Source organism: Ursus arctos, unplaced genomic scaffold (genome assembly GCF_023065955.2).
Source record: "Ursus arctos isolate Adak ecotype North America unplaced genomic scaffold, UrsArc2.0 scaffold_19, whole genome shotgun sequence".
NCBI lineage: Eukaryota > Metazoa > Chordata > Mammalia > Carnivora > Ursidae > Ursus > Ursus arctos.
This window is the reverse complement of record NW_026622863.1, coordinates 11,131,039-11,152,899: the sequence shown is the minus strand read 5'-3', so window position 1 is coordinate 11,152,899 and position 21,861 is coordinate 11,131,039. Positions and strand designations below refer to the sequence as shown.

Sequence of the window (21,861 nt, the reverse complement as noted above, 5' to 3'; positions counted from 1 at the left end):
TTATGTCCATTTTCTGCTTGAAGGGATTAAAAAGCTTTTTAACTGCCTCAGGATCAAGTTCAAATTCCTCAAAATGGAATTTTTTCAAGCCCTTCACAATTTGGGTCTGACCCCCCCAATCCCTTCATTTTCATCTCCGTTTAATTCATCCTGTGTATCTAGACATGCCTGTGCCATATTCCTTGAAATCTTCCTTGTAGTTTAGCAACACACGACTCATTCCTGTGACTCTCCCTATAACACAACGAAAACCACGCTTCCTTCAAGACTCAGCTCAGACGTGATTTTCTCTGCAAAGGCTTTCCTGATTCTCTGGCTCTTCAATTTTATGCAAAATTAATCACTTTCTTCTTTACTTTTTTTCAGCAACCAGAATCCTTTCATTCTAGTATTACTAGCATGTAGCAAAGTACCTGACACATGATTTCATTAATTTGCTGAATGAATGCGAGACAAAAATTTTCATTGGAAGACTGATATTACTTTGGGTGCAGTGTCTACACTACCCGCTCTAACACAGAGTTCTCCATAAAGATAGACTTCCGGAGTGAAAGTGGAGAGGGGGATACAGAAAGGAGGTGAAGGGGAAAAGAGAAAACCTGTATGAAGTGCAGGTGACACAGAATACGGCAATAAGAAACTCTTCTGAAGCATATAGGTTTACCCCATACCTTGTTGTAAAAAAGGGGGGGGAAGAGGGGGAGGAGAATAGAAAAGCAGTTAGTAAACTTTTGAAATGTTTTCCCAAAATAAGGTAGATAGTTATTAATACTTCCTTTGAAGACACAAATTTCGTTCTACCCTCCCCAAATTAGATTTAAGTATTTAAGATGAAATTAGAAATCCTCTTTCTTCTTTAAGTACTTTAAATTATAGTCAGTTAATGTAAGATAATTTAACCTCCTACACTATTACTCACATCTTGCTCTGGCTTCAGCATATATGTTCTTTAATTTCTAAATCTGATTTTAAATGTTCTACTCTGATTAATGCATAGAACTATTTCCGGTTATTACACTTACTCCATTTCACTAGGATCAGAAGAGTACATGTGAAATTTGATATGAGATGTCAGGAAAAAAAAAAAAGAAGGAAAAGAATATATTACCTACTTCTTTCAAGTGAATTCACTCTACTTAAGCATTAAGTAGATACTCTGCACATAATTAATAGACTAAGAGAGAGAGGGAAATTTTTTTAGTCGTAAACATTACTGGCATATTTATAAAATATCACTCACTGTATACCTTAGCAAATGTTGACCCACGTCCTTCTGACTCAATTGTAATAGTTTTTGTCCTACGTAGTAAAATCTGATCGATATCCTCCTCACAGAATTTAGAGCCCTCATCTTCTTCCTCCATAATGGCACCATAAGCACCTCTTCGAAGCAGATCTTCTATTTCCTTTTTGGAAAGCTGCTGAATCTAAAGAGAAAATAATTTCGGTAACAGTATTATTTTGAAGTTCCTAAAATGAGAAAGCATACCTAAAAAATTTCAAAGTTTAGAGTCAGGTTTAAACTGCATTTGTCGTTTACAATATATACAAGAGAGAATTCTCTGAAAGAATACACTGAAATTGTTGACTTCTTTCTTATTATCTTTAAGTAAGATTTGACATGTGCCTCTAATAGCTTCAGTTCCAACAAAGACTATGGGACAGGTAACCTCTCAAGGTTCTTTTTAGTACTAGGATTCTATAGTTGTTACAAGTATAAGACAACAATCTTGAGGGGAAAAAAATGCCAAAAAATATCACATAAAACAAAACAAAGCCAATCCCAGTAGTTTGACACATAAAAAAATTTGAAAAGCTGTTTATAGAAAAAAATGCAGAAAAATTCACAAATTCTGTTTTGCTATGCCATGATACAAATATCCTAAAAGCAAAGAAGTTCGGCCTTGAAAATGTTCTTAGAATTCACAAGCACTGGAGCAATATAGACAGAACAGGATTCACAAGCATTAACTAAATATAGGTCTATTCTGAAATGCCTCCTTACGTGAAAGTATCTGTTTAGCGTTCAGTATGGATCAAAATTAGATGATACACTACCTGAAGTTAAAATTAAATGCAAGTAAGAACACAAACACTTCAAGTGAAAAGAAAATATACATACACCACCAACATTACTTTCTCTTCCGCTCATGCTCTGTAACACAGCCTTATCTAGACCCAGTTTCAGACTGGCTCGGTCAAACATCTCTCTCTCATATGAGTTACGAGTTACTAGTCGGTAGACTTTAACTGCTTTATTCTGACCGATTCTGTGGCAACGAGCTTGGGCCTATAAAAAATGAAGTTATAGATTCAATTTATTTTACAAAGTAGCACAAAAGGGATTACACAAAAGGCATTTAACAATAGACTATCTCAACGGAACATAAAAGTATGGGAGAAGTTTTAGAAACTCTTGCTACTGAATTAGCTATAACCTTTTCTAGAAATTAAGGTAGTGCTTACTAAAATGAGAAATGATTCCACAATCAGCAGTTAAGTTAAAATTTAAGCTTATATTTCAGAGAATATAAATCCATGAAGAATTATTGCTTTTTAAAGAGGGTATCATCAAGATAACTTTAGACAGGAATGTCAAATCTATGAACTGATTATTTTTAGCTGCTGGCAACTCAACCTTTAAACTTAAAACCTAACCCTGAATTTCCTAAGTTTTTTCTACAGCATTATCAACAATACATTTTAGTTAAGCTGGGTAATTTGGAGGGGGATAAAAACTTAAGGTGAATATCTCTGGAGACATAACTTTACTTAAACAAGGAAAGAACTAATTAGTTAATATGCATACATGTTGGAAGTAGAGATCTCAGAGATTACATAAGAACTTCATTTTTTTTTTCCCCCAAAGAGGGATGGCGGGAGGGGCAGAAGGAGAGGGACAGAGAAAATCTTAAGCAGGTTCTACGCCAGTGTGGAGCCTAAGGCTTGATCCCACAGCCCTAGATCATGACCTGAGCTGAAATCAAGAGTTGGACACTTAACCAACTGAGCCACCAAGCATCCCAAGAACTTCATATTTTATCTTGGGGTTCTGCAAAACTTAAAATTTGTTTTAAATTTAGACTCTAAAGGTTCCACAGAATCAGTGGTCTTTCTCCCAAATTGTTAATCACCTTCCCAGAAGACTTCAGAAGACTTCAGAAGACTAAATTATAAATTGTGGCTTTAAAATTTATAGGTGGCACTGATGCTATACTCTTTGTCATCTTTACTCTATCATACACCCTTTGTGTTCTTTACTACTCAGAATTGTGCATGAACAACCTTGCTCCAGGTCTAGGGAAAGTATGAGAGGCCAAATTTTTCACTAGTCTATAAAGACTAGATTCTACATTAGCAATAAGTAAGAAAAAACAAGTGAGAGGGAGAAAGTGGGGAATCTGACACAGCTTTTCCAGTTCCTCCTCAGGTTCTATAATGTGATTTTATTTTAGATTAACTATTAGAACATCAAATGTGCTGCAGGCAGTGTAAGTATAAATATGCATCCAGAAGGCAAATAATTATAATTTGGATTTATCCTAGAGATTGGTAAGCTACACCCTGTGGACCAAATCTGGCCTGCTAACTAAGAATGGCTTTTACACTTTTAAGGGACCATAAAAACAAACAACAAAGCATGTGTGGCAGAGACCTTATGCTATCCACAAAAGTCTAAAATATTTACAAACTGGCCTTCTACAGAAAGAGTTTGTCCCTGGTTTAATCTATTAATTCTGGATCTTTGATATTTTGAATTAGATAAACTGAGTTATATAAATGAGAGGTTAAAACCTTATTTTTTATTAAGTCAGGTATATTCTTAGTAATAATTTACCATATTTGGCATTATAACTACTTAAACTAATAATATGAATTGCAATACAATAAAGACTACTGTGAACAATAAAAGAAGAATTTCTCTTAATCTTTATGTTCTCATATCTTTCCTAGATGCTTATCTTCTGCAAACTTTGATGCTATTTGATCACTCTACTAATATTCCTGTTTCTCTGAGGTCCAAGTACTGTCTTAACTTAGATGTATATCTTAATTTTTTACAGTATTTCAGAAAAAGGCATAGTCTATTAGGTCTTAAATCTATGCATATGATATTATATGATGATTGAGAAGACAAAATTAGGATAAGTGCTTATTTTTCAGAAAGTAAGATTCTGAGATTTTTATTTATTATAAAGAAGTTGTTCTTTTTTTAAAAACGATTTATTTATTTGAGAGAGAGAGAGAAAGGGAGAGAGAGAAAGAGAGAGAGACAGTGACTGCATTCTCATGCATGTGGGGCAGGGGAAGGGCAGAGAGAGAGAGAAACTCAAGTGGATTCCAAGCTGAGTGTGGAGCCCAAGGCAGGGCTTGATCTCACCACCCTGAGATCAGGACCTGAGCTGAAACCAAGTGTCATACACTTAACCAACTGTGCCACCCAGGCGCCCCACAAAGAAGTCATTCTTAAAGCTTAGGCCTCTCAATTCACATAACATACTTCTTCAAACAAATATTGTACTCAAGTAAATAAACCTACTTAGAAAATATATAATCTAAATAAGTATATTTTATTGTCATTAAATGAAAAGCAAGATTACATATTTTATTTTGCAGAGATATTTCTTTGGGAAACATACATGTTAGTTTGTTCAGATAAAAATAAAAGAGGTGGAGTATCAAAAACAGTTCTAGGAATGGAAAAAGAAATTTAATTTTCAGCCAAGCAATGTACTTACCTGCAGGTCATTCTGAGGATTCCAATCAGAATCAAAAATTATACATGTATCAGCAGCAGTTAGGTTGATGCCCAACCCACCAGCTCGGGTACACAGAAGGAAAACAAATCGATCTGAATCAGGTTTACTAAATCGATCTATAGCAGCTTGTCGAAGATTCCCTCTAACTCTTCCATCGATTCGCTCGTATAAATATCTATCAAATGAAATGTCATAAATTTAGTTAGAGGAATATAATGAAAACAGAGACACCCACTCTATCAAATGTAAAGTCAGTTTCCTTGCAACATTATGTTTACTATAAAATTAAGAAGTAATATTGTCCCAATTAGTTTCTATGGTTTTATAATTCTTGGTGTTGGTGATAGGGAGGAAATACAAAGTAATACAAAGATATAAAATCTTTGCATTCCTGATGTATAGGTAAAATACCATCACAATGAATATCATTTTCAGAAGCTGGGAAAAAAAAACATGCAAAAACTACCTTTCTGCTCTCATTATAATAGTATATAATGACTTCTCTTTATAAAAAGCAAAGACTTTCATAAAACTTCAAGAAGCCTACCAATGTATCCCTATTTCAATCATGTTAATCTCTCAAGATACACTTTTTTTAAAAAAAAGATTTTGTTGATTTATTTGAGAGAGCGACAGAAAGCAAGAGAAAGCACAAGCGGAGGGGAGGGGCAGAGGAAGAGGGAGAAGCAGACTCCCTGCTGAGCAGGGAGCATGATGGGGGGGGGGTTCCAGGACCCCAGGATCATGACCTGAGCTGAAGGCAGACACTTAACTGAGCCACCCAGACGCCCCTCTCAGGGTATACTTGATTATAAACTGTATATCTATCAAGGGCAAACTAGAATACTAATTTTTTTTCAATTTTTAAAATAAGTCTGATTACTGAAAGGATCTGAAAATACTAATAAGGCTTTTTACCTCATTTAACAAATGTTCAACATATCAACAATATTTGAAACATTGAGCGTTTACTTAAAACATTCAAAGTTTCCTAGATCATTCCAAAACATGTAGAATGCCAATTCTTTAGAGTCATTACTGTTAAGCAATTAACTTTTAACTTCTTTTATCCTTCCTCATTTACATAAAATTCAGAAACTGATAGACATTAATAAAATGAAAATACATGAAAATTTAAGGAACTAGAAGAGGAATACACAGGATATATTTGCCACACCTTTTTTGGTTCAAGACACTTTTTACACACACACACACACACACACACACACACACACACAAAGAAAATGTAAGTATAGCTATTTTTAGGAATACTGCAATTTTATCTTCCTTCCTACTTATAGGATATGAAGTTGAGAATAATAATAATAATACACATTTTGGAATTAGACTGAAAGAGTAGAACACTGACACTAAAAACAGAACTAGAAACAAATAAAAAACAAAAAATGAACTGCACAATTTCTGATAAATCTAAATTAGTATAGACCTTTACTTATGTTTAAGGGTCTAAATCCACTGAACCAAAATCTACATCTTTAGATTCCCTTTTGGAGTAATATGTAGGTAACTGACCAGACCACTAATGTTCTAAGAAAATAACTTACAATAAATACCCTATTTATCTAGATACTAATTAGACAATATTGAAGACTATCTTATTGTCATGCACCAAAACAAAACAAAACCCCACATTAAACAAATGAGAAGACTGAAAGCATGAACTAGTATCAAATGGTATATGGTAAGAGGCCAAGTGCCACAAATTCAGGTTCTAATCACAACAATTAAAGATCTGAAAAGGAATTCAACCTTTTTTTTTTTTAATTTTTGAACATGGCTGTGTTTTTTTTTTGACATTTTTTTGACATTTTTTGACATTTAAAGTGTCATTACTGCAAGATTTACAAATCAAATAAAATGGATGCTAATAAACCCATGCCTAGGTTAACAAATACTTGCCAATTTACAAGGTTTTCTTAATCAGTCTCCTTAGCTCCGCCTACTATTTGCAACCTACTTAGGTTATAAGAACACCTCACACATAATCCTAAACTATCTTTACTCAGATTTAAATGGGTTCTTACCTAGATAAAAAGATGTGCGTAAAGACAGATCACAGTACAGCGATGCAAAATCCTTAATAGCATATATTTAGTAGTGTAATTCACAGTATAATTCACTAGATGAATCATAGGCCTCACCTTTTATGAATGAGATAGTCCTCCAGGATGTCAAGGCAGCGTACCATCTGAGAGAAGATGAGCACTTTATGACCTCCGGCTTTCATTTTGGGAAGTAATTTATCAATAAGGACCAATTTACCAGCAGACTGGATCATTGCTTGAAGATGAAAATCAGAAGCAGCTGGATTATATGTATCTCTAAATTCTCCAAGTATTTTCTCCTCAGCACCTATCAAAGAAACATTAAGAAGATAGTACCAATGCACAGATGCAGGGAACCCCCAGTTGCTTTCTTTTTAAAAAAAAAATCGCAATTAGTGCTCCTCTGTGCTTCTGTAACACATCAAAATTTTCTGATGACCGGTACACTGTTTTTATTAGAATTATTTATGTTTGTGGCTAAACATCCATCAACACCAGACTATAATTCCATGGAGGATGTGGACAATGTCTTAAAGCACCTTTTTCTCTCTCCAGACCTCTAGCATAATGCCTTAAATAAATTTATGTTTGCTAGATGTTTAATGAATGCTATTAGGGAAAGAATTAATGAAAATGTGGTCCTAACCTACGTGAGTAAACATGTATTTTTAAACAAACATCTATTATTTAAACACCAATACAACAGTGATCATCACTGAAGGGTGATCATAATTAATCTGGATGTGTCTATGGGTATCCTGCTAGCCATCAAAACAAGGAAACAAGGACAATTAAAAGGGAAGTCAAGTTATAGGTCTTTGTGGTGCATACTTCCTCCAGAGAGTCTAATCAGCATTAAAGCCTCTCTGCCTTCCCTCCACCCATCTGGTCATTAAAGAATAATAGGATTGCAAGAGAGTGAGTTACAGGGCTAAGAAACCACATGTCCTGGATAAAGATGGGAATATATTCTCAGGAATAAATGAAAAGATACACAGAACACTAGCAAAGAACCTAACAAGACCTTAAAAAATAATATTACTACAGCACGAAAGCTGAGACACTAACTGGAGACCTGGACTGGAAAGAGACCAGCGGAAAAAAAAAAAAAAAAAAAAAAAAAAAAGGAAAATCCAGAGGGCCAAAAGCAGACTTTGTTGTCTTTGCCTGGGAGGAGGATTCAACCGGAGGAGGAATTCCAGTTCACATTAGACTCAACTCAAGTCCTGCTCCTGTAACTCGGCATGCGATCGATCATGGGGCACTCTGATTCTGAAACACTCATACCCCCTCAGAGCACCAGAGCGGAGAGCTGGAGCATCACTGCCTTTCCCTGTAATAGTCACAGCAGCTGTAGTAGGTTGCTGCTGTTGTTGTTGTTGTTGTTTTTAATTCATGAGTATTTGTTCAAAGAAAGAAGAATTTGTTTGCAATCCTTTTTAGCTACCTTTGATAAGATATGGATGATTGCAGCACTTCCTGAGCTCCATCATGGTATTGACCAAGTTAGGGACATTGGTCTGCCCTGCTCCTTTGGATAAAAATGAGAAGTTCTTCTCCAAAATAGCCCGGTAGTATTTCTTCTGAATGTTAGTAAGTTCCACTTCAATGATGGTTTCTTCCTTTGGTGCCAGCTTCTTTTCCACATCTTCTTTTAACCGTCTCAACATCATCGGCTTCAGGATAGCCTGAAGTTTCTGCACCTGCATAAGAAAATGATGAAAAGATCGGTAACACGCACGCACATGCAGTTACAAACTCACATACCAATCACAGTGATAAGAGGCTTGATGCACGTTATTTACAAAGATCAATGAGGTTACCTGTTCCTCTGTTTTCAGATCCCCAAATTCTTGCATAAACGTTGATTCAGAAGGAAACCTTAAAGGTTCCAGAAAGTGAAGAAGACTGAATAGTTCTTCAACTGTATTTTGGAGAGGTGTGCCAGTCAGAAGCACCTTGTGTTCCTACATAAAGCAAGAACAATCCATGTCAAACACCACAGGACTAAAGTTATATGAAAGCTGACGTAGGTTTTTAAATGTTCAGTGTTTCAAAAGCAAGTATTTTTCTAAGCATAATTTTCAAGAGTCAACTCAAAATACATCTCTACTCAAGAATCTTCATTAATTTACTTTCTCAATCACCTTTTAAAAACTCTATCATTCTTGTAATACTTCATTTTGCATGCTATTTTTACCTATTCAAGAATGCTTTTAAAAGAAAAGTTCTACATGAGAGACTATGGACTATGAGAAACAAACTGAGGGCTACAGAGGGGAGGGGGGTGGGGGAATGGGATAGGCCGGTGATGGGTAGTAAGGAGGGCACATATTGCATGGTGCACTGGGTGTTATACACAACTAATGAATCATCGAGCCTTACATCGAAAACCGGGGATGTACTGTATGGTGACTAACATAATATAATAAAAAATCATTATAAAAAAAAAAAAAAGAAAGAAAAGTTCTAAATAATTAAACATATTTTAGATTTTCTCGAAGAAACAGGCGTTTCAAGAACACAGAAGGTATTTGTTTCTTTTGTACTCAACAATTCTTGATATGGTAATTTGTACAGAAAATGGTTCTCATTCTTTATAATTTGGCTAATCATCACTTGACTTTTCACACAAGAACAATTCTCAAACCACTGAGGCTATAATGTAACAATATGAAGAGCTGACTGGAATACGCTTCTACACTAGACTTGCATTACAAATTAAACATAACAGTAATAGGAAATAAATATTTTTAATGACAGTATAAATTATCATTTAAAATTTAACAATATCTCTAAATTCCTAAGCTAAATATTTCTATATGTATGTGTGTATCTGCATATGTATGTGTATACTGGTAAATGTTTAGTCTAGAAAGATACACACCAATCTGTAAATACTGGAGTGGGGAGTGGAACTGGGGGTGGGCATCGATACAAAGGGAGTAAAAAGCGGTGCTTAAATGATCTGTGGAATGTAGTTCTGCATATTGGAGTTATTTGTTTAAGTGTTCATGTACTAATTCTGTGATTGTAATCAAATGAAAATATTAAAAAATGTAAAAGACTGATCTGAAATAAGCAAACACACTAGTAAGAAGATGACTTTTAAAAATCCCATTTATTAATTATAACCAACATATGCTGAGCATGTGGAATTTTTTTCCTTAGTAATTAAAACAAAACACAACAAAACTCAATTACCACAGATAAAAACCGGATCTATACTCTAAAAGGGAGTGAGTTTAACATTAGCTCTCTGCCTCTATCTGACCTTTCACTCTGTAGCTAAGAAACTGCAGTAAGTCATAATAATGATACGTTACTTACCAGATTCATGAGTTTCAGACCTTCTAGCAGTTTACAATTTTTATTTTTTAACCTATGTGCTTCATCAATAATCACACATCGCCATTCAATTGCATTAAGCTCTCCACAGCCACCAAGAATCATTTCAAAAGTGGTGATGATGGCTTGGAATCTGTAAGCTCCTCGAATGATACGCCCCTAGAAATTTATTATCAAATACAATGATTTGCTAGAATGTCTTCATCACAATTTTTAATTTTTATCAAACAGCATAAAAATATATCTAATGACATCTGCTATAAAACATTTTCCACTGGAATTTTTATATATGCATACACTCCCTTTAAGTGAGGAATTTTAGCATTAAAACTGTATTAAATTGCAGTGTTTTCAAGAATAATGTAAAAAATTGTGCCAATACAATTATTTAATTTATATTCAAATAAGTATTCTTTGATAAAATGTTTTATAGTTTTTAAGAGTCACAGTAACAATTTTAGATCATGAAAGAAATGACCATTACAAAATCTGGACAATGAAATTTCAGTTTTAATGTTTATTACTTGTATCCGTGAGTTCACACATACAATGGCAAATAAATAGTTACTATCAAAATTAGCCACCTGAGTAGTTTATTCAGCAAATATTTATTGAGTGTCTATGTGCCAGACTCTGTTCTAGACACTGGAGATAGAGCAGTAAACAAAACAGACAAAAATAATTATCCAAGTGGAACCTTCAGTCCGATGTTTCAAATGCAGGATATAGCCATTAAGAAAAAAAGCAAATTAAAAAAAAAGTTAGAAAGTGGTAAGGGCTGTGGAATAAAATAAAACAGGGATAAAGAATAAGTATGGGGTCGGAGGTGACCACTGCAATTTTATGGATTGGCTGGGAGGCCATTACTGAGAAGTGACATTGGAGCAAAGTCCTGAAGATGATGGAGAAAGTCAAGTGATACCTAGAGATCTAGAGCAGAGAGCATTCTTGGAAGAAGTAGCAAGTGTGAAGGCCCTAAAGTGGGAGTATCTATGGCAGTCTTCACATAGTAAGAATGCCAGAGAGGCTGAAAGCCATTGAGTGTGGAGGGGATGAAGCTGTACCGGGACTTGAAAGCGTGGTAAGGATTGGCTCCTTCTCTGAGCAAGAAGCTACTGGAGGGTTGTGAGACAGGAAGTGCCATGATTTGACATGTATTTTAAGAGTCCCTTCGGCTACTGTAGTAAAAATAGTCTGAAAGAGGCCAAGGACAGATCATAAGACCAGTTAAGAGACTGTCATAGTAATCCAAGCAAGAGATCATTGGAAGTTGTGAGAAGTATTCAGCTCTGAATGTATTTTGAAGGTAGAGCCAACAGGATTTGCTAATGGACAGGTGTAGAGTGAGATAAAAAGAAGATTCAAGTTTAACTGTTACAATTTTTTAGCTTGAACAATTAGAAGGTGTGTTGCTACTTACTACGATGAGAAAATTCAGGATTCTGGACATGTTATGTTTGAGTGGGCTGGTAGATATCCAAGTGAAACAGCTGAATAGGCATTTGGAGAGAACTTTGGAATTCAGGAAAGAGGTTAGAGTTGGTGATAAGATTTGGAAGTTTCTAGCAGTATAGATGGTACTCAAGTTGTGCGACTGAATGAAACCTCTGATGGAAGGAGTATGGATATAAAACAGTCTGAAGACTGAGCCCTGGGGTCATCCCCAAGTTTAGATAGGGAAGATAAGAAGGAACCAGTAAAGGGAGGTTCAGAAGGAATAGGTGGTGATATAGGACAGTACGAAGTCCTGGAATCCAAGCCAAGAGAATGTTTAAATGGGACTGAAAACTAAACTATCAGGGATTAGGAGAAATCAATGTTTAAGAAAGATCATGTATTCTGATTTAGAGTTTAATTCCTACTAACAGATTAATTCATATTGATTATACACAATGGCCATTAAGTTGAATAACAAATCCAGTAGAATACTATTAAAAAAGGCATAAAGTCTAAGTCTAGGGCATTTATACAGTTCTAACAACCAGGGACAGGATGCATTCAGTTAAAGTAATATCACAGTGTTTAAGAACGAGGGCTTTTGAGTCTAAGTGACCTGGGTATATTAATCCCAGTTTTGCTGGGATTTTGGAGGAAACTACGTAACTTCTTTATAGCTCAGTTTCCTCATTTGTCAATAGGGCTAATACTATTACCTATTTACAAGGTAGGCATTATAAAGATTAAGGGAAATACTATATCTAAAATATCTAGCATACTGCCTGGCACATGGTAAATACTCAATAAATGTTTGTGATTATTAGTGTTATTATCTGTTACTTTTTTCAGAGCGATTCAGAAAATCTTAGCATAATTTTACTACCGCTATGATGTCAGGCTATTTAATAACCTGAAAAAGCGGAAGTTAAATATTCAATTAATTTATATTAAAATATACCTGAAAGAACTAACTCAAAGTTAAATCTGTATCTAAAGCACGGATCTATTTAGAGGAGACATTTTTACCTTTTTAAATTTTAAACCTGTTAGTATTCTTCTAGACTATATAACATTTACCATTAAATTTAATAATTTAATATATACTACTCAGTTTATAACACATCAAGAATCTTTTAGCTTTTTGGCTATCATGTTTATACCAAACTCATACGAGACATATATTAAAACTGTAACCCTTTTAGACATCTCTTAAACTCCCAATATTTTAATTATACCCTCTGTAAAAAAAAATGAGATTGAACTAAGTCAATCATAATCATTTTTATGATACCATACAGCTCTTAAATTCTATAAATGTATGACTGAGAAGACTAAAACACTGTGGAAGGAAATCAAACTATAATCTGAGTTGTCAGAGGCTTGAAAGGTACAAAGGTGATAGTTACAATAAAACTGAGGAATAACTAAAGGGTTATGTAGATGCTTAATTTCATAGGAATGTAATTGTTTCAACCATAAAAGTAAGAGGGACTAAATCAATTAATTCATCCATTTTCAGCTTTGAATAGATAGAAAATCAGTTACAATTGGGAAGAAAAGCAGAAGGCTAGGCACATTACCTTACTTCAACCTGCATCATATCACATGACCTGGCCATATGTTATAATGATCCTTATAAAACAAAAGAATTAGTGAAAGAAAAATAAAATGTTAAGGTGCTACTGAGGCAGAACGTCAGGCAATAAACCTATTCCAATTAAAGAGTATAACTTTGTGTGAACTGTGTTTTTATTAATCTTGTTCATTATTTCTTAATGCTTAATCTAAAGCATTGAGTCCTATTAGCATTCAAAACTGCAATTGGCACTTAATGCTTTCTAGACTTTAACTTTCTGCTAGAAAATTCTTTATTATAATGTTATCTCTTAATTTTATGATGTATTTAGCTGAAAAATAAGAAATCTCCTACTAAATTTCCTACTGAAGAGGCCAATGGAAAATGGAAAATGTGCCTTCCAGATATGGGGGAGAAAAACCAAATCACCAGAGAACTGGAATAATCAATCCACAGGGGAGAACAATAGAGAAGTATGCTTGTATCTGCATACAAAACAAACACCAAACTTTAAAATGTGTCTAAAATCAAAATCCTTTGAACACAAAAGAGAATCTATGGTTTCATCATCTCTAGAAGCATTTAAACACATGGTGTTCCCTGAAGATTCGAATTTTTAAAATGGAGGGAAAAAACTGGAGGACGATCAAAGAGACAGGTATTATTCTAAAAATAAATTTAATGTATATTTAGAAGCAATTACTAAAACAATTATTCTAGTTGAAAAATTACGGATACCATCAAGTTAGTACATTTGTATAAATGTATACAAATACTTTATAGTGAACCAGAACGTGATCCTAATTCCTTGTCAGTGTTCTCGTCAGCTACTAAAGTTTATTGTAAAATAAATTATGATGAATAAAGAGATTGAACTAAGATGTACGTAGGCAAATAAAATCCATCCCAAATTTGAAAATAATGAATGCATAATAATTGGCTTTTTCAAACCTGACCTTTCAAACAACGAACGAAATCACCAGTAACACACCTGTGAGTCCCTGAAGTACATCTCATATTGCTGTATCATCTGTCTGCTAATCAGGCTCCCATGATAAACCACAACATTAATATCAGTCCATGTACGAAATTCTCTCTCCCAGTTTGCAATAGTAGAAAGTGGAGCAATAATCAGGAAAGGTCCTCTTATACCAGTCAGAAGGATTTCGTAGAGGAATGTAATTGATTGAATGGTTTTGCCAAGACCCATTTCATCTGCTAAAATGCAGTTTCGTCTGAAATAAACAAATATATTATCCATGTATACATTGGGTTTTTCTGTACACTACAATGTTTTTAAAGATAAATACACAAAAATAATCAAAGATCAAGTTAAAATACTTGCATTTATAAAAACATAAAAGTTGCTGAAGTGCAGACTAGGCATATCATTTTGTATGTATAAGAAGCTATAATTTCATTATAATCCTGCAGAGTGAAAACTATAGATTTTTGTAGCTCCAAAATAAAGATAACACCTGTTAGAGGTATGATTTTGTTAAAGAATGAAATGGCAGGAGTAGGCAAACTAAATATATTTTTTATTCAGGAAGCATTTATTAAATACCTTCTATATCTCAGGGATAGTATGAGAAGATGGGATACAAAGGAAATAGAACATGTTCTCTGCCTTCCAGGGGCTTGTATCTATTAGAGAAGCAGACATGCAAATAAAAAATCACACAACTTGCTATCACGGAAGCACAAAGCACTGGTTTTCAACTTTGGCTGTGCATTATAAGAGCCTAAAAGCCTGAAGGAAACACAGATACCCAGGGCTCTCCCCTACACATTATGTCAAAGTATATGGAGTAGGACAAAAGCAGCTATAATTTTTTTTTTAAAGTTCCACGGACGATTATAATATATGACCAGTTGAGAACTCTCAGGGTTAAGTTTATTACAGGAGCTCAGAGGAGCAAGTGTCCAACTCTGGCAAAAAGAGATGGTAGAAGAGAAGATCTCTTTCAGAGAAGAGGTCAGTGATGGTAGGATTTTGCCAGAGAGCACAGCAAAGGAGCAGAGGGGTAAAGAACATGATCAACTGGGACACTACAAACGTGGTTTTGAGATTAGGGTAAAAGGAGGGGGTATCACTAAGATATGAAGAGGTCATAAATAAAGAACGTTGGACATCATTCTGTTATGCAATGGGAGTCGCTTAAAATTTTTAAAGAAACCTGATGTGATTACGTTTGTACTCTGAGGTTGTTCACTCTGGCTCTACTGTGGATATTAGAAAGTGAGCTTCTAGCTGGGACACTGACTGGGAAGGACTGCAATAATGCAGGAAACAATGGCAGGCACTTGGACCAAGGGAAGAGGGACTAAGAGGAGAGAATGGATTCCAAAGTTAATTATGACTTAGAATGATTTGGACTTAGTGACCAACCAGATATACGGGGTGTTGGATGACAGCCAGATTCCAGTCTTGTTGACTAAATGAATCGTGTTATTTATTTTTTTTAAAGTAGGCTCCATGCCCAACATGGGGCTTGAACTCATGACCCTAAGATCAAGAGTTGCATGCTGACCGAGCCAGTCAGGCACTCCTTTATTGTGTTATTCTTAACCGAAATACAAAATGGAGGAAGAACAAGTTTGGTACAGAGGAAACAGGAAACGATAAGGTTAATTTTGAATTTTGTGCTGAAAAAAGAATCAGTGAGATAGACTTTAAGGTAGCAAGAGGCAAACAGAAATATGGGCTTGGAGTTCAAGGCCTCAGTTAGAGATAAAGTTCGGAGACCATCAGAATGTTATTGATAAACGAAGGCATGGGGGTGTGGAGTACAGCTTAGGAAGAACAACCCTGTGCAATGAGGAGAGAGCAAAAGAGCACCGTTAGAAGGAAAAGCAATATTGAAAGGGCAGACAGAGGAAGGGAAACCAGCAGACCTGAAAGTCCCGGGGTCTGGAGAGAGTCCCACTGTGGAAGCTGCTGGGGGTGAGAATGCGGGAAAGTTTATAAAAAGAGCAACTACAACACAAAGCAGCAGAGACACAGCAAATTAGGGCTGAAAAATACCCCCTGGTTGGGAAATAACACGTTTCAAAGATACAGAATCAAATCCAAGCAACAGGTTTGAAGCGAGCTGGAGATTAGGAAATGGGAAGAGCTCCTGTAGGAGCTTCCTAGAAATTACAGAGGGCTCAAGGTCGCTGGAAAGAAAAATAGAGCCAAGAAGAGGTTTATCCTTTTCTCTCTTGTATTTTTATGAAAGGTTTTAAAGTAGGCTCCATGCCCAACATGGGGCTTGAACTCATGACTGAACTCAAACTGAAGGGACAGCACTAGTCCTGAGATGGCTTGAAGGTACAAGAGTGTGGGATGACAGCTGATGGAAGTGAGGGTCTGAGAAAACTGGACAGGCTGCATGTCAAGAACAGAGGTGGTACAGGAGTCTTGGTTGTGGGGAGGCACCTTTTAACTTCTGGTCCATGAGGATGGCTAAGAAAAGCTAAGAATGAAGAAACGTTTGTCGGCCTGGCTGTAAGGATGGACAAGAACTTGAACAAGCTCACCTACTGGCCCTAGGCTTCTCTGTGGAGCAGTCACGTGGGGGTGAAGAGGGTAGGGGGCTGTGACAGTCGGCCTGAGGAAAATGCTGGAAGTTTAAAACAAGCAATGTAGGCAATGGGGAAGGGCAGCGATAAGGGGATTCAAGCAAAACAAAACTTTGTTAACTATTTTACCTAGAAGGGTCTCTTGGGAAAAACGATGGTTAACATTTAGAAAATACAAACCAGAGGAAAGAGCGCTGTATGGGGTTAACAGGTCCCCCTAACTCCACACGACTGAGTCTCAGGACTCACAATTAGAGTGCAACAACTCAGAAGAATCACGTGAGAAGTAAAACCATGGAAGAATGATTTTGAACAAAAAGTGTCATCAAATTTTTCTGTTATTACTAATAACAATGCCTTCATTTGCTCTTTTGTATATGTCACTATACTTTCTCAATCGTGGGCCCATTTTCCCCTTCTTTTGCGATTATCTTCTCACTGCGAAAAAGTGAGATAATGTTCCACCCAGCATTTTGAACAACTTGGAAAATAAATAATTAATAGAAAGCGTAAATTCATTACTAGGTTCTTAAATTTTGATTTCTATTCCTCAACTGCTGACAATCTGCTTCTCTGAAGACTTAAATAATAGACCTACTTAATTCTTACTGATATAATCGCTCACACTTCACTAACTAGATTCAATTACTGGCAGACAGCAGTATAAGTTGATAAGCCGAAAAAAATCCCGTAACATAACAGATGCTTTATGATGGTAAGAAAGGTATTTCAAATTATATTATTAATCATCTTATCAACTTCCTTCTATTCTGACTGGCATACATATAAATGAAGCAATTGAAGTCAAAATCCTAAATTATAATTTACACATCTTCCTGAGGTAACTTCACTTTCAATAATAAAGACTCCATAACAGTAATAATAAAGCAACATCAGTACCTCCTTTACTTAACATATTTTGACACATATAAAAAAACAACACACTAAACTTTCTTCTATTCAGATATACTACATACCTATTGTACCAATTGAATAAGAGCCAGTTGAGTCCTTCCAGTTGATATTCCCTGAGTTGATTGCCATTTTTATAGTCCCTGGATTGATCAATTTTTTTCCAAATATTAGCAGGAGGACGATCCTTTGTGAAAAAACAAAGAATCGTATATTTCAGATTTTTTAATCTTCCATACATCTCATATGTGGTAAAAGCATTGCTTTTAAAATAATTATAGAAGCATAACATTTTATGGTGTTACAATGAATTTTACAAACATCTGAAGACCAAATTAGTTCTGCACAAACTTCCAGAAAATTGAAGCCTTCTTCTTCAGCATACATTCCAACTCATCCCATGAAGCCCAGGCACTAAAATCAAAGATATTACCAAAAAAAAACCCCACTGTACACCAATATCCCTAACGAATACAAATGCAAAGATTCATAACAAAATTTTAGCAAATGGAATCCAATTTATGAAAAGGATAATCCATCATGACCAAGTAGATTTTTCCCAGGAATGGAAGGTGGTTTAAATTTGAAAATTAATCAATGTTGATCAATTGACTAAAAACCAAAAATATGATCATCTCAATAGATGCAGAAAAGGGATTTAAAAACTCCAACACCTATTCCTAATAAAAATTCTCATTAAATTTTGAATAGAAGGGAACCTCCTCAACCCGAGAAGGTACATCTATGAAAACAGCCAAAGCTAACATCATACTTAATGGTTAAACACTTTCTCCTTAAAATTGGGAAAAAGGCAAGCACATACATTGTCACCGCTTCTATTCAAAGTTACTGTACTGCAGATTCTAAGAAGTGCAATAAAGAAAAAGAAATAAAAGGCATTAAGATTGGAAAGGAAAAAGTAAAACTATTTTAACTCATAGAAGACATTATTTGTGTATATAGAAAATCCTGTGGAATCTACAACAAAGATAAAGAAGTGATTTTAACAAAGTTGCATGATACAAGGTCAATATATAGAAAATTCTATGTTGTAGAAAAATTATATACGAATTTAAAAAGATAACAACCAAAATAGGAACTATTTAGGAATACAGCTCACAAAAGTCGTGTAAGACTGGTGTATTTAAAACTACACAGCACTGCTGAGAGAAATTAAAGAACACCTAAACAAATGGACTTTTGTGGACTCAAAGACTCAACATGGTTATTAATTCTTCCCAACGGAACAACAGATTCAACATAACTCAACCAAAATCCCAGCAATGTTTTTGCAGAAATTGACATACTGATTCTAAAACCATCTGGAAATGCAATAAACCAGAAATATCCAAAACAACTTGAAAAAGAATAAAGTTAGAGGATTTATACTGATTTCAAGACATAAAAGTTACAGAGTCAAGACTGGGTGGAATTGGTTTAAAGATAACAAATAGATCAGCGGAACAGAATAGAGGGTTCGAAAATACACCCACATGCATTAACTCAATTGATTTTTGACAAAGTAGGAAAGGCAATTCAGTCCAGTAAAGACAGTTTTTTCTTTTTATCCAAAAAACGGTGCTAGAACAACTGGATACCCATAAGCAAAAAGTGAACTTTGATTCATACATGTACTATATATAAAAATTAACTCAAAATTCATCGTAGACCTAAATGTTACCTAAAACTAAAAAACTTCTGGCAAAGATTTCTTAGCTATAGCACCAAAAGTATGATTGATTTGTAAAGACAGATAAACTGGACTTCATCAAAATTAGGAACTTTTGTTCTTTTACACTGTTAAGATTGTGAGAAGACAAGCTGCAGACTTGGAGAAAACATTTACAAATCATATATCTGATAAAGGTCTTACATTTGGAACACATAAATAATTCTTAGAGCTCAATAATAAGAAAGGAAACAAGCCAATAAAAAATAGGAAAAATATATGAATAGGCACTTTATTAAAGAAGATACACTAATGTCAGATAAGAACATGAAAAGATTCCCAACATCATTAATCAGTAGGAAATGTAAATGAAAACCACAATGTCATACCATTATATACATATTAGAATCATTAAGATTAAAAACACTGTTCCAAGTGTTGGCAAGGATGTGAAGCAACTATAACTCTTATACAATGCTGTTGGGATGTAATATGGTATAACCAATCAGAAAAAGTTTGGCAGTTTCTTAAAAAATCAAAGATAAACGTAACATATGGCCCAGCCATTTTACTCACAGGTATTTACTGAAAAGAAATGAAAGCACGTGTCTAGACAAAGTCTTGTTTACTAATGTTCATAATAACTTTTTTTTTAAGATTTATTTATTTGAGAGAGAGAAAGAACACACAGAGGGAGATACCCTACAATTTGCTGATCCATTTACCTATTGATGAATACTTATACTGACTATTAGAAATAAAGTTATTATGGGTGCGCCTGGGTGGCTCAGTTGGTTAAGTGTCTGCCTTTGCCTTAGGTCATGATCCCAGGGTCCTGGGATTGAGCCCAGCATCAGGCTCCCTGCTCAGTGGGGAATCTGCTTGTCCCTCTCCCTCTACCCACCCCATGCTCGTGTGCTCTCTCTCACTCAAATAAATAAAATCTTAAAAAAAAAACAAAACCCAAAACAAAATAAGATCTATTCCATGAACAATTTTAATTCATTCCTTCTCTTCTGTTGCATCTCCACTTTTTTTCATGGCAGCCCTTCCTCAGTCTGATGCTAATGGAAAAGTGATCTGCTCGCCTTTCATGTATAAATTCCCTCTTTAGTGAAGTAAAGTTCTGCGGCCAAATTAAATTTGAAAGAGGAGAGGACAAAATATTTAATAAAATCATAATAGGTCTCCTCATGGTGAATTTCTTTTGCTTGGCTCCCGAAAACTGGATTCACATGACAATAATCCTACATTTTAGGACTAAAAGTAAACAATTTTAGGAATTTGAAAGTAAAAAATTATATAATTATCAGCAATATCACTACTTTCCATAGCCTTCTAGAATTCTATAGTTTGTGTACTAGAAAAGTCAATAACCTACTCAAGTTTTTTATTTTTTGACCAGGGAAGAGATATGCGTGTAGTCAATAAAAAAAAATTAACATACTGAAAAATATTCCATATAAAAGGTTCTTTTAAAATAAAGCTACTATGGAAGAAGATGAACTATTTAGTTATAGAGAATTCACTGGTTTATAGAAAAGAAGAAAAAGGTGGGTGTAATAAGGATTTTTCCTTATTACAGAGATAGAGAATTAATAACTCCACCTTGAGATGAAACTGGTATTCTTGATATTTTTATAAATGACCTGAGAGAAACAGTAGTAGGAAACTCTTAAATTCAGAGATGAGGCAGAAGTATCTGCAACTCGTCTGGAGGGAAATCTGAAGGAAATACTCATCAGAATTATAAACGCACATATGCTCTGACCAAGTGATCGCACTTCTGATTTGTCTTACAGAGGCTTGAACATGGGCTCAACGTTCAATGTAGCATTGTTTATGACAGCAAAAAACTGCAATACCCACTAATGGAGGAATAGCTAAATTAACATACATAAGATACTACGTAGCAATTTTTAAAATATAGTATTCATTGTACACCAAAAGCAAAATTAAAAATGTAAAGATTACATTAAACCTGTTGAATAAAAGAAGTGCTAAAAGTTTATGAAGTTGTCTAAGACATGGTTCTTACCAAATGTCTTGTGTCAGGCCTTGAAGCTTGTAACTGTTCAAACTCTTCTATTTTTGCAAGATCTACGTCTTCTTTTAGTTCCCACGTACTATCTTCATATGGTAATGAGCACCACTTTACTAAGTAGTAAATAACAGGCTGAAAAAAAATTTTTTTCATGTTACCATTTTGAAAAAGGTAGTTAGAAATAGTTTAAATATGCTTAACCTACATCAATAAAAATGAACGAAACATTTTTTAGTGTTTTTAGGTCATTAATTTTTAAAAAGGAATAAGTTTTAATATTTGGAAAGTTTTAGGTTTTTCCTAATTAAAAAAATTTTTTTTCCTAAATATTTACCTCACCAGTATCTTTATCTTCACAAAAAGAGACTTCTAACACTCTGTCTACTTCAACGTAGTCTGGGTTAAATGGTTCCTCTTCCATCTAAAATTAAAAAGTAACTTAATTGATAATTGACAAAGAAGTAGAAAGAAAAAAGTGAAAT

The 21,861-nt window shown here is 34.7% G+C and overlaps 1 protein-coding gene across 19 annotated transcripts in view; it reads right to left on the bottom strand.

Moving 5' to 3' along the window:
* CHD9 (chromodomain helicase DNA binding protein 9) overlaps positions 1-21,861 on the bottom strand; it is a 212,483-nt gene that overhangs the window by 52,972 nt on the left and 137,650 nt on the right. For all 19 annotated transcript variants that reach the window (XM_026494743.4, XM_026494741.4, XM_048224064.2 and 16 more), the window contains 11 exons: positions 21,714-21,800; positions 21,374-21,511; positions 17,732-17,853; positions 14,179-14,422; positions 10,157-10,333; positions 8,650-8,793; positions 8,274-8,529; positions 6,923-7,133; positions 4,740-4,935; positions 2,123-2,290; positions 1,248-1,427 (listed from right to left, as the gene is read on the bottom strand). In XM_026494743.4, the coding sequence (XP_026350528.1) occupies positions 1,248-1,427; positions 2,123-2,290; positions 4,740-4,935; positions 6,923-7,133; positions 8,274-8,529; positions 8,650-8,793; positions 10,157-10,333; positions 14,179-14,422; positions 17,732-17,853; positions 21,374-21,511; positions 21,714-21,800 (1,923 nt within the window). The remainder of the gene's footprint in view (positions 1-1,247; positions 1,428-2,122; positions 2,291-4,739; positions 4,936-6,922; positions 7,134-8,273; positions 8,530-8,649; positions 8,794-10,156; positions 10,334-14,178; positions 14,423-17,731; positions 17,854-21,373; positions 21,512-21,713; positions 21,801-21,861) is intronic.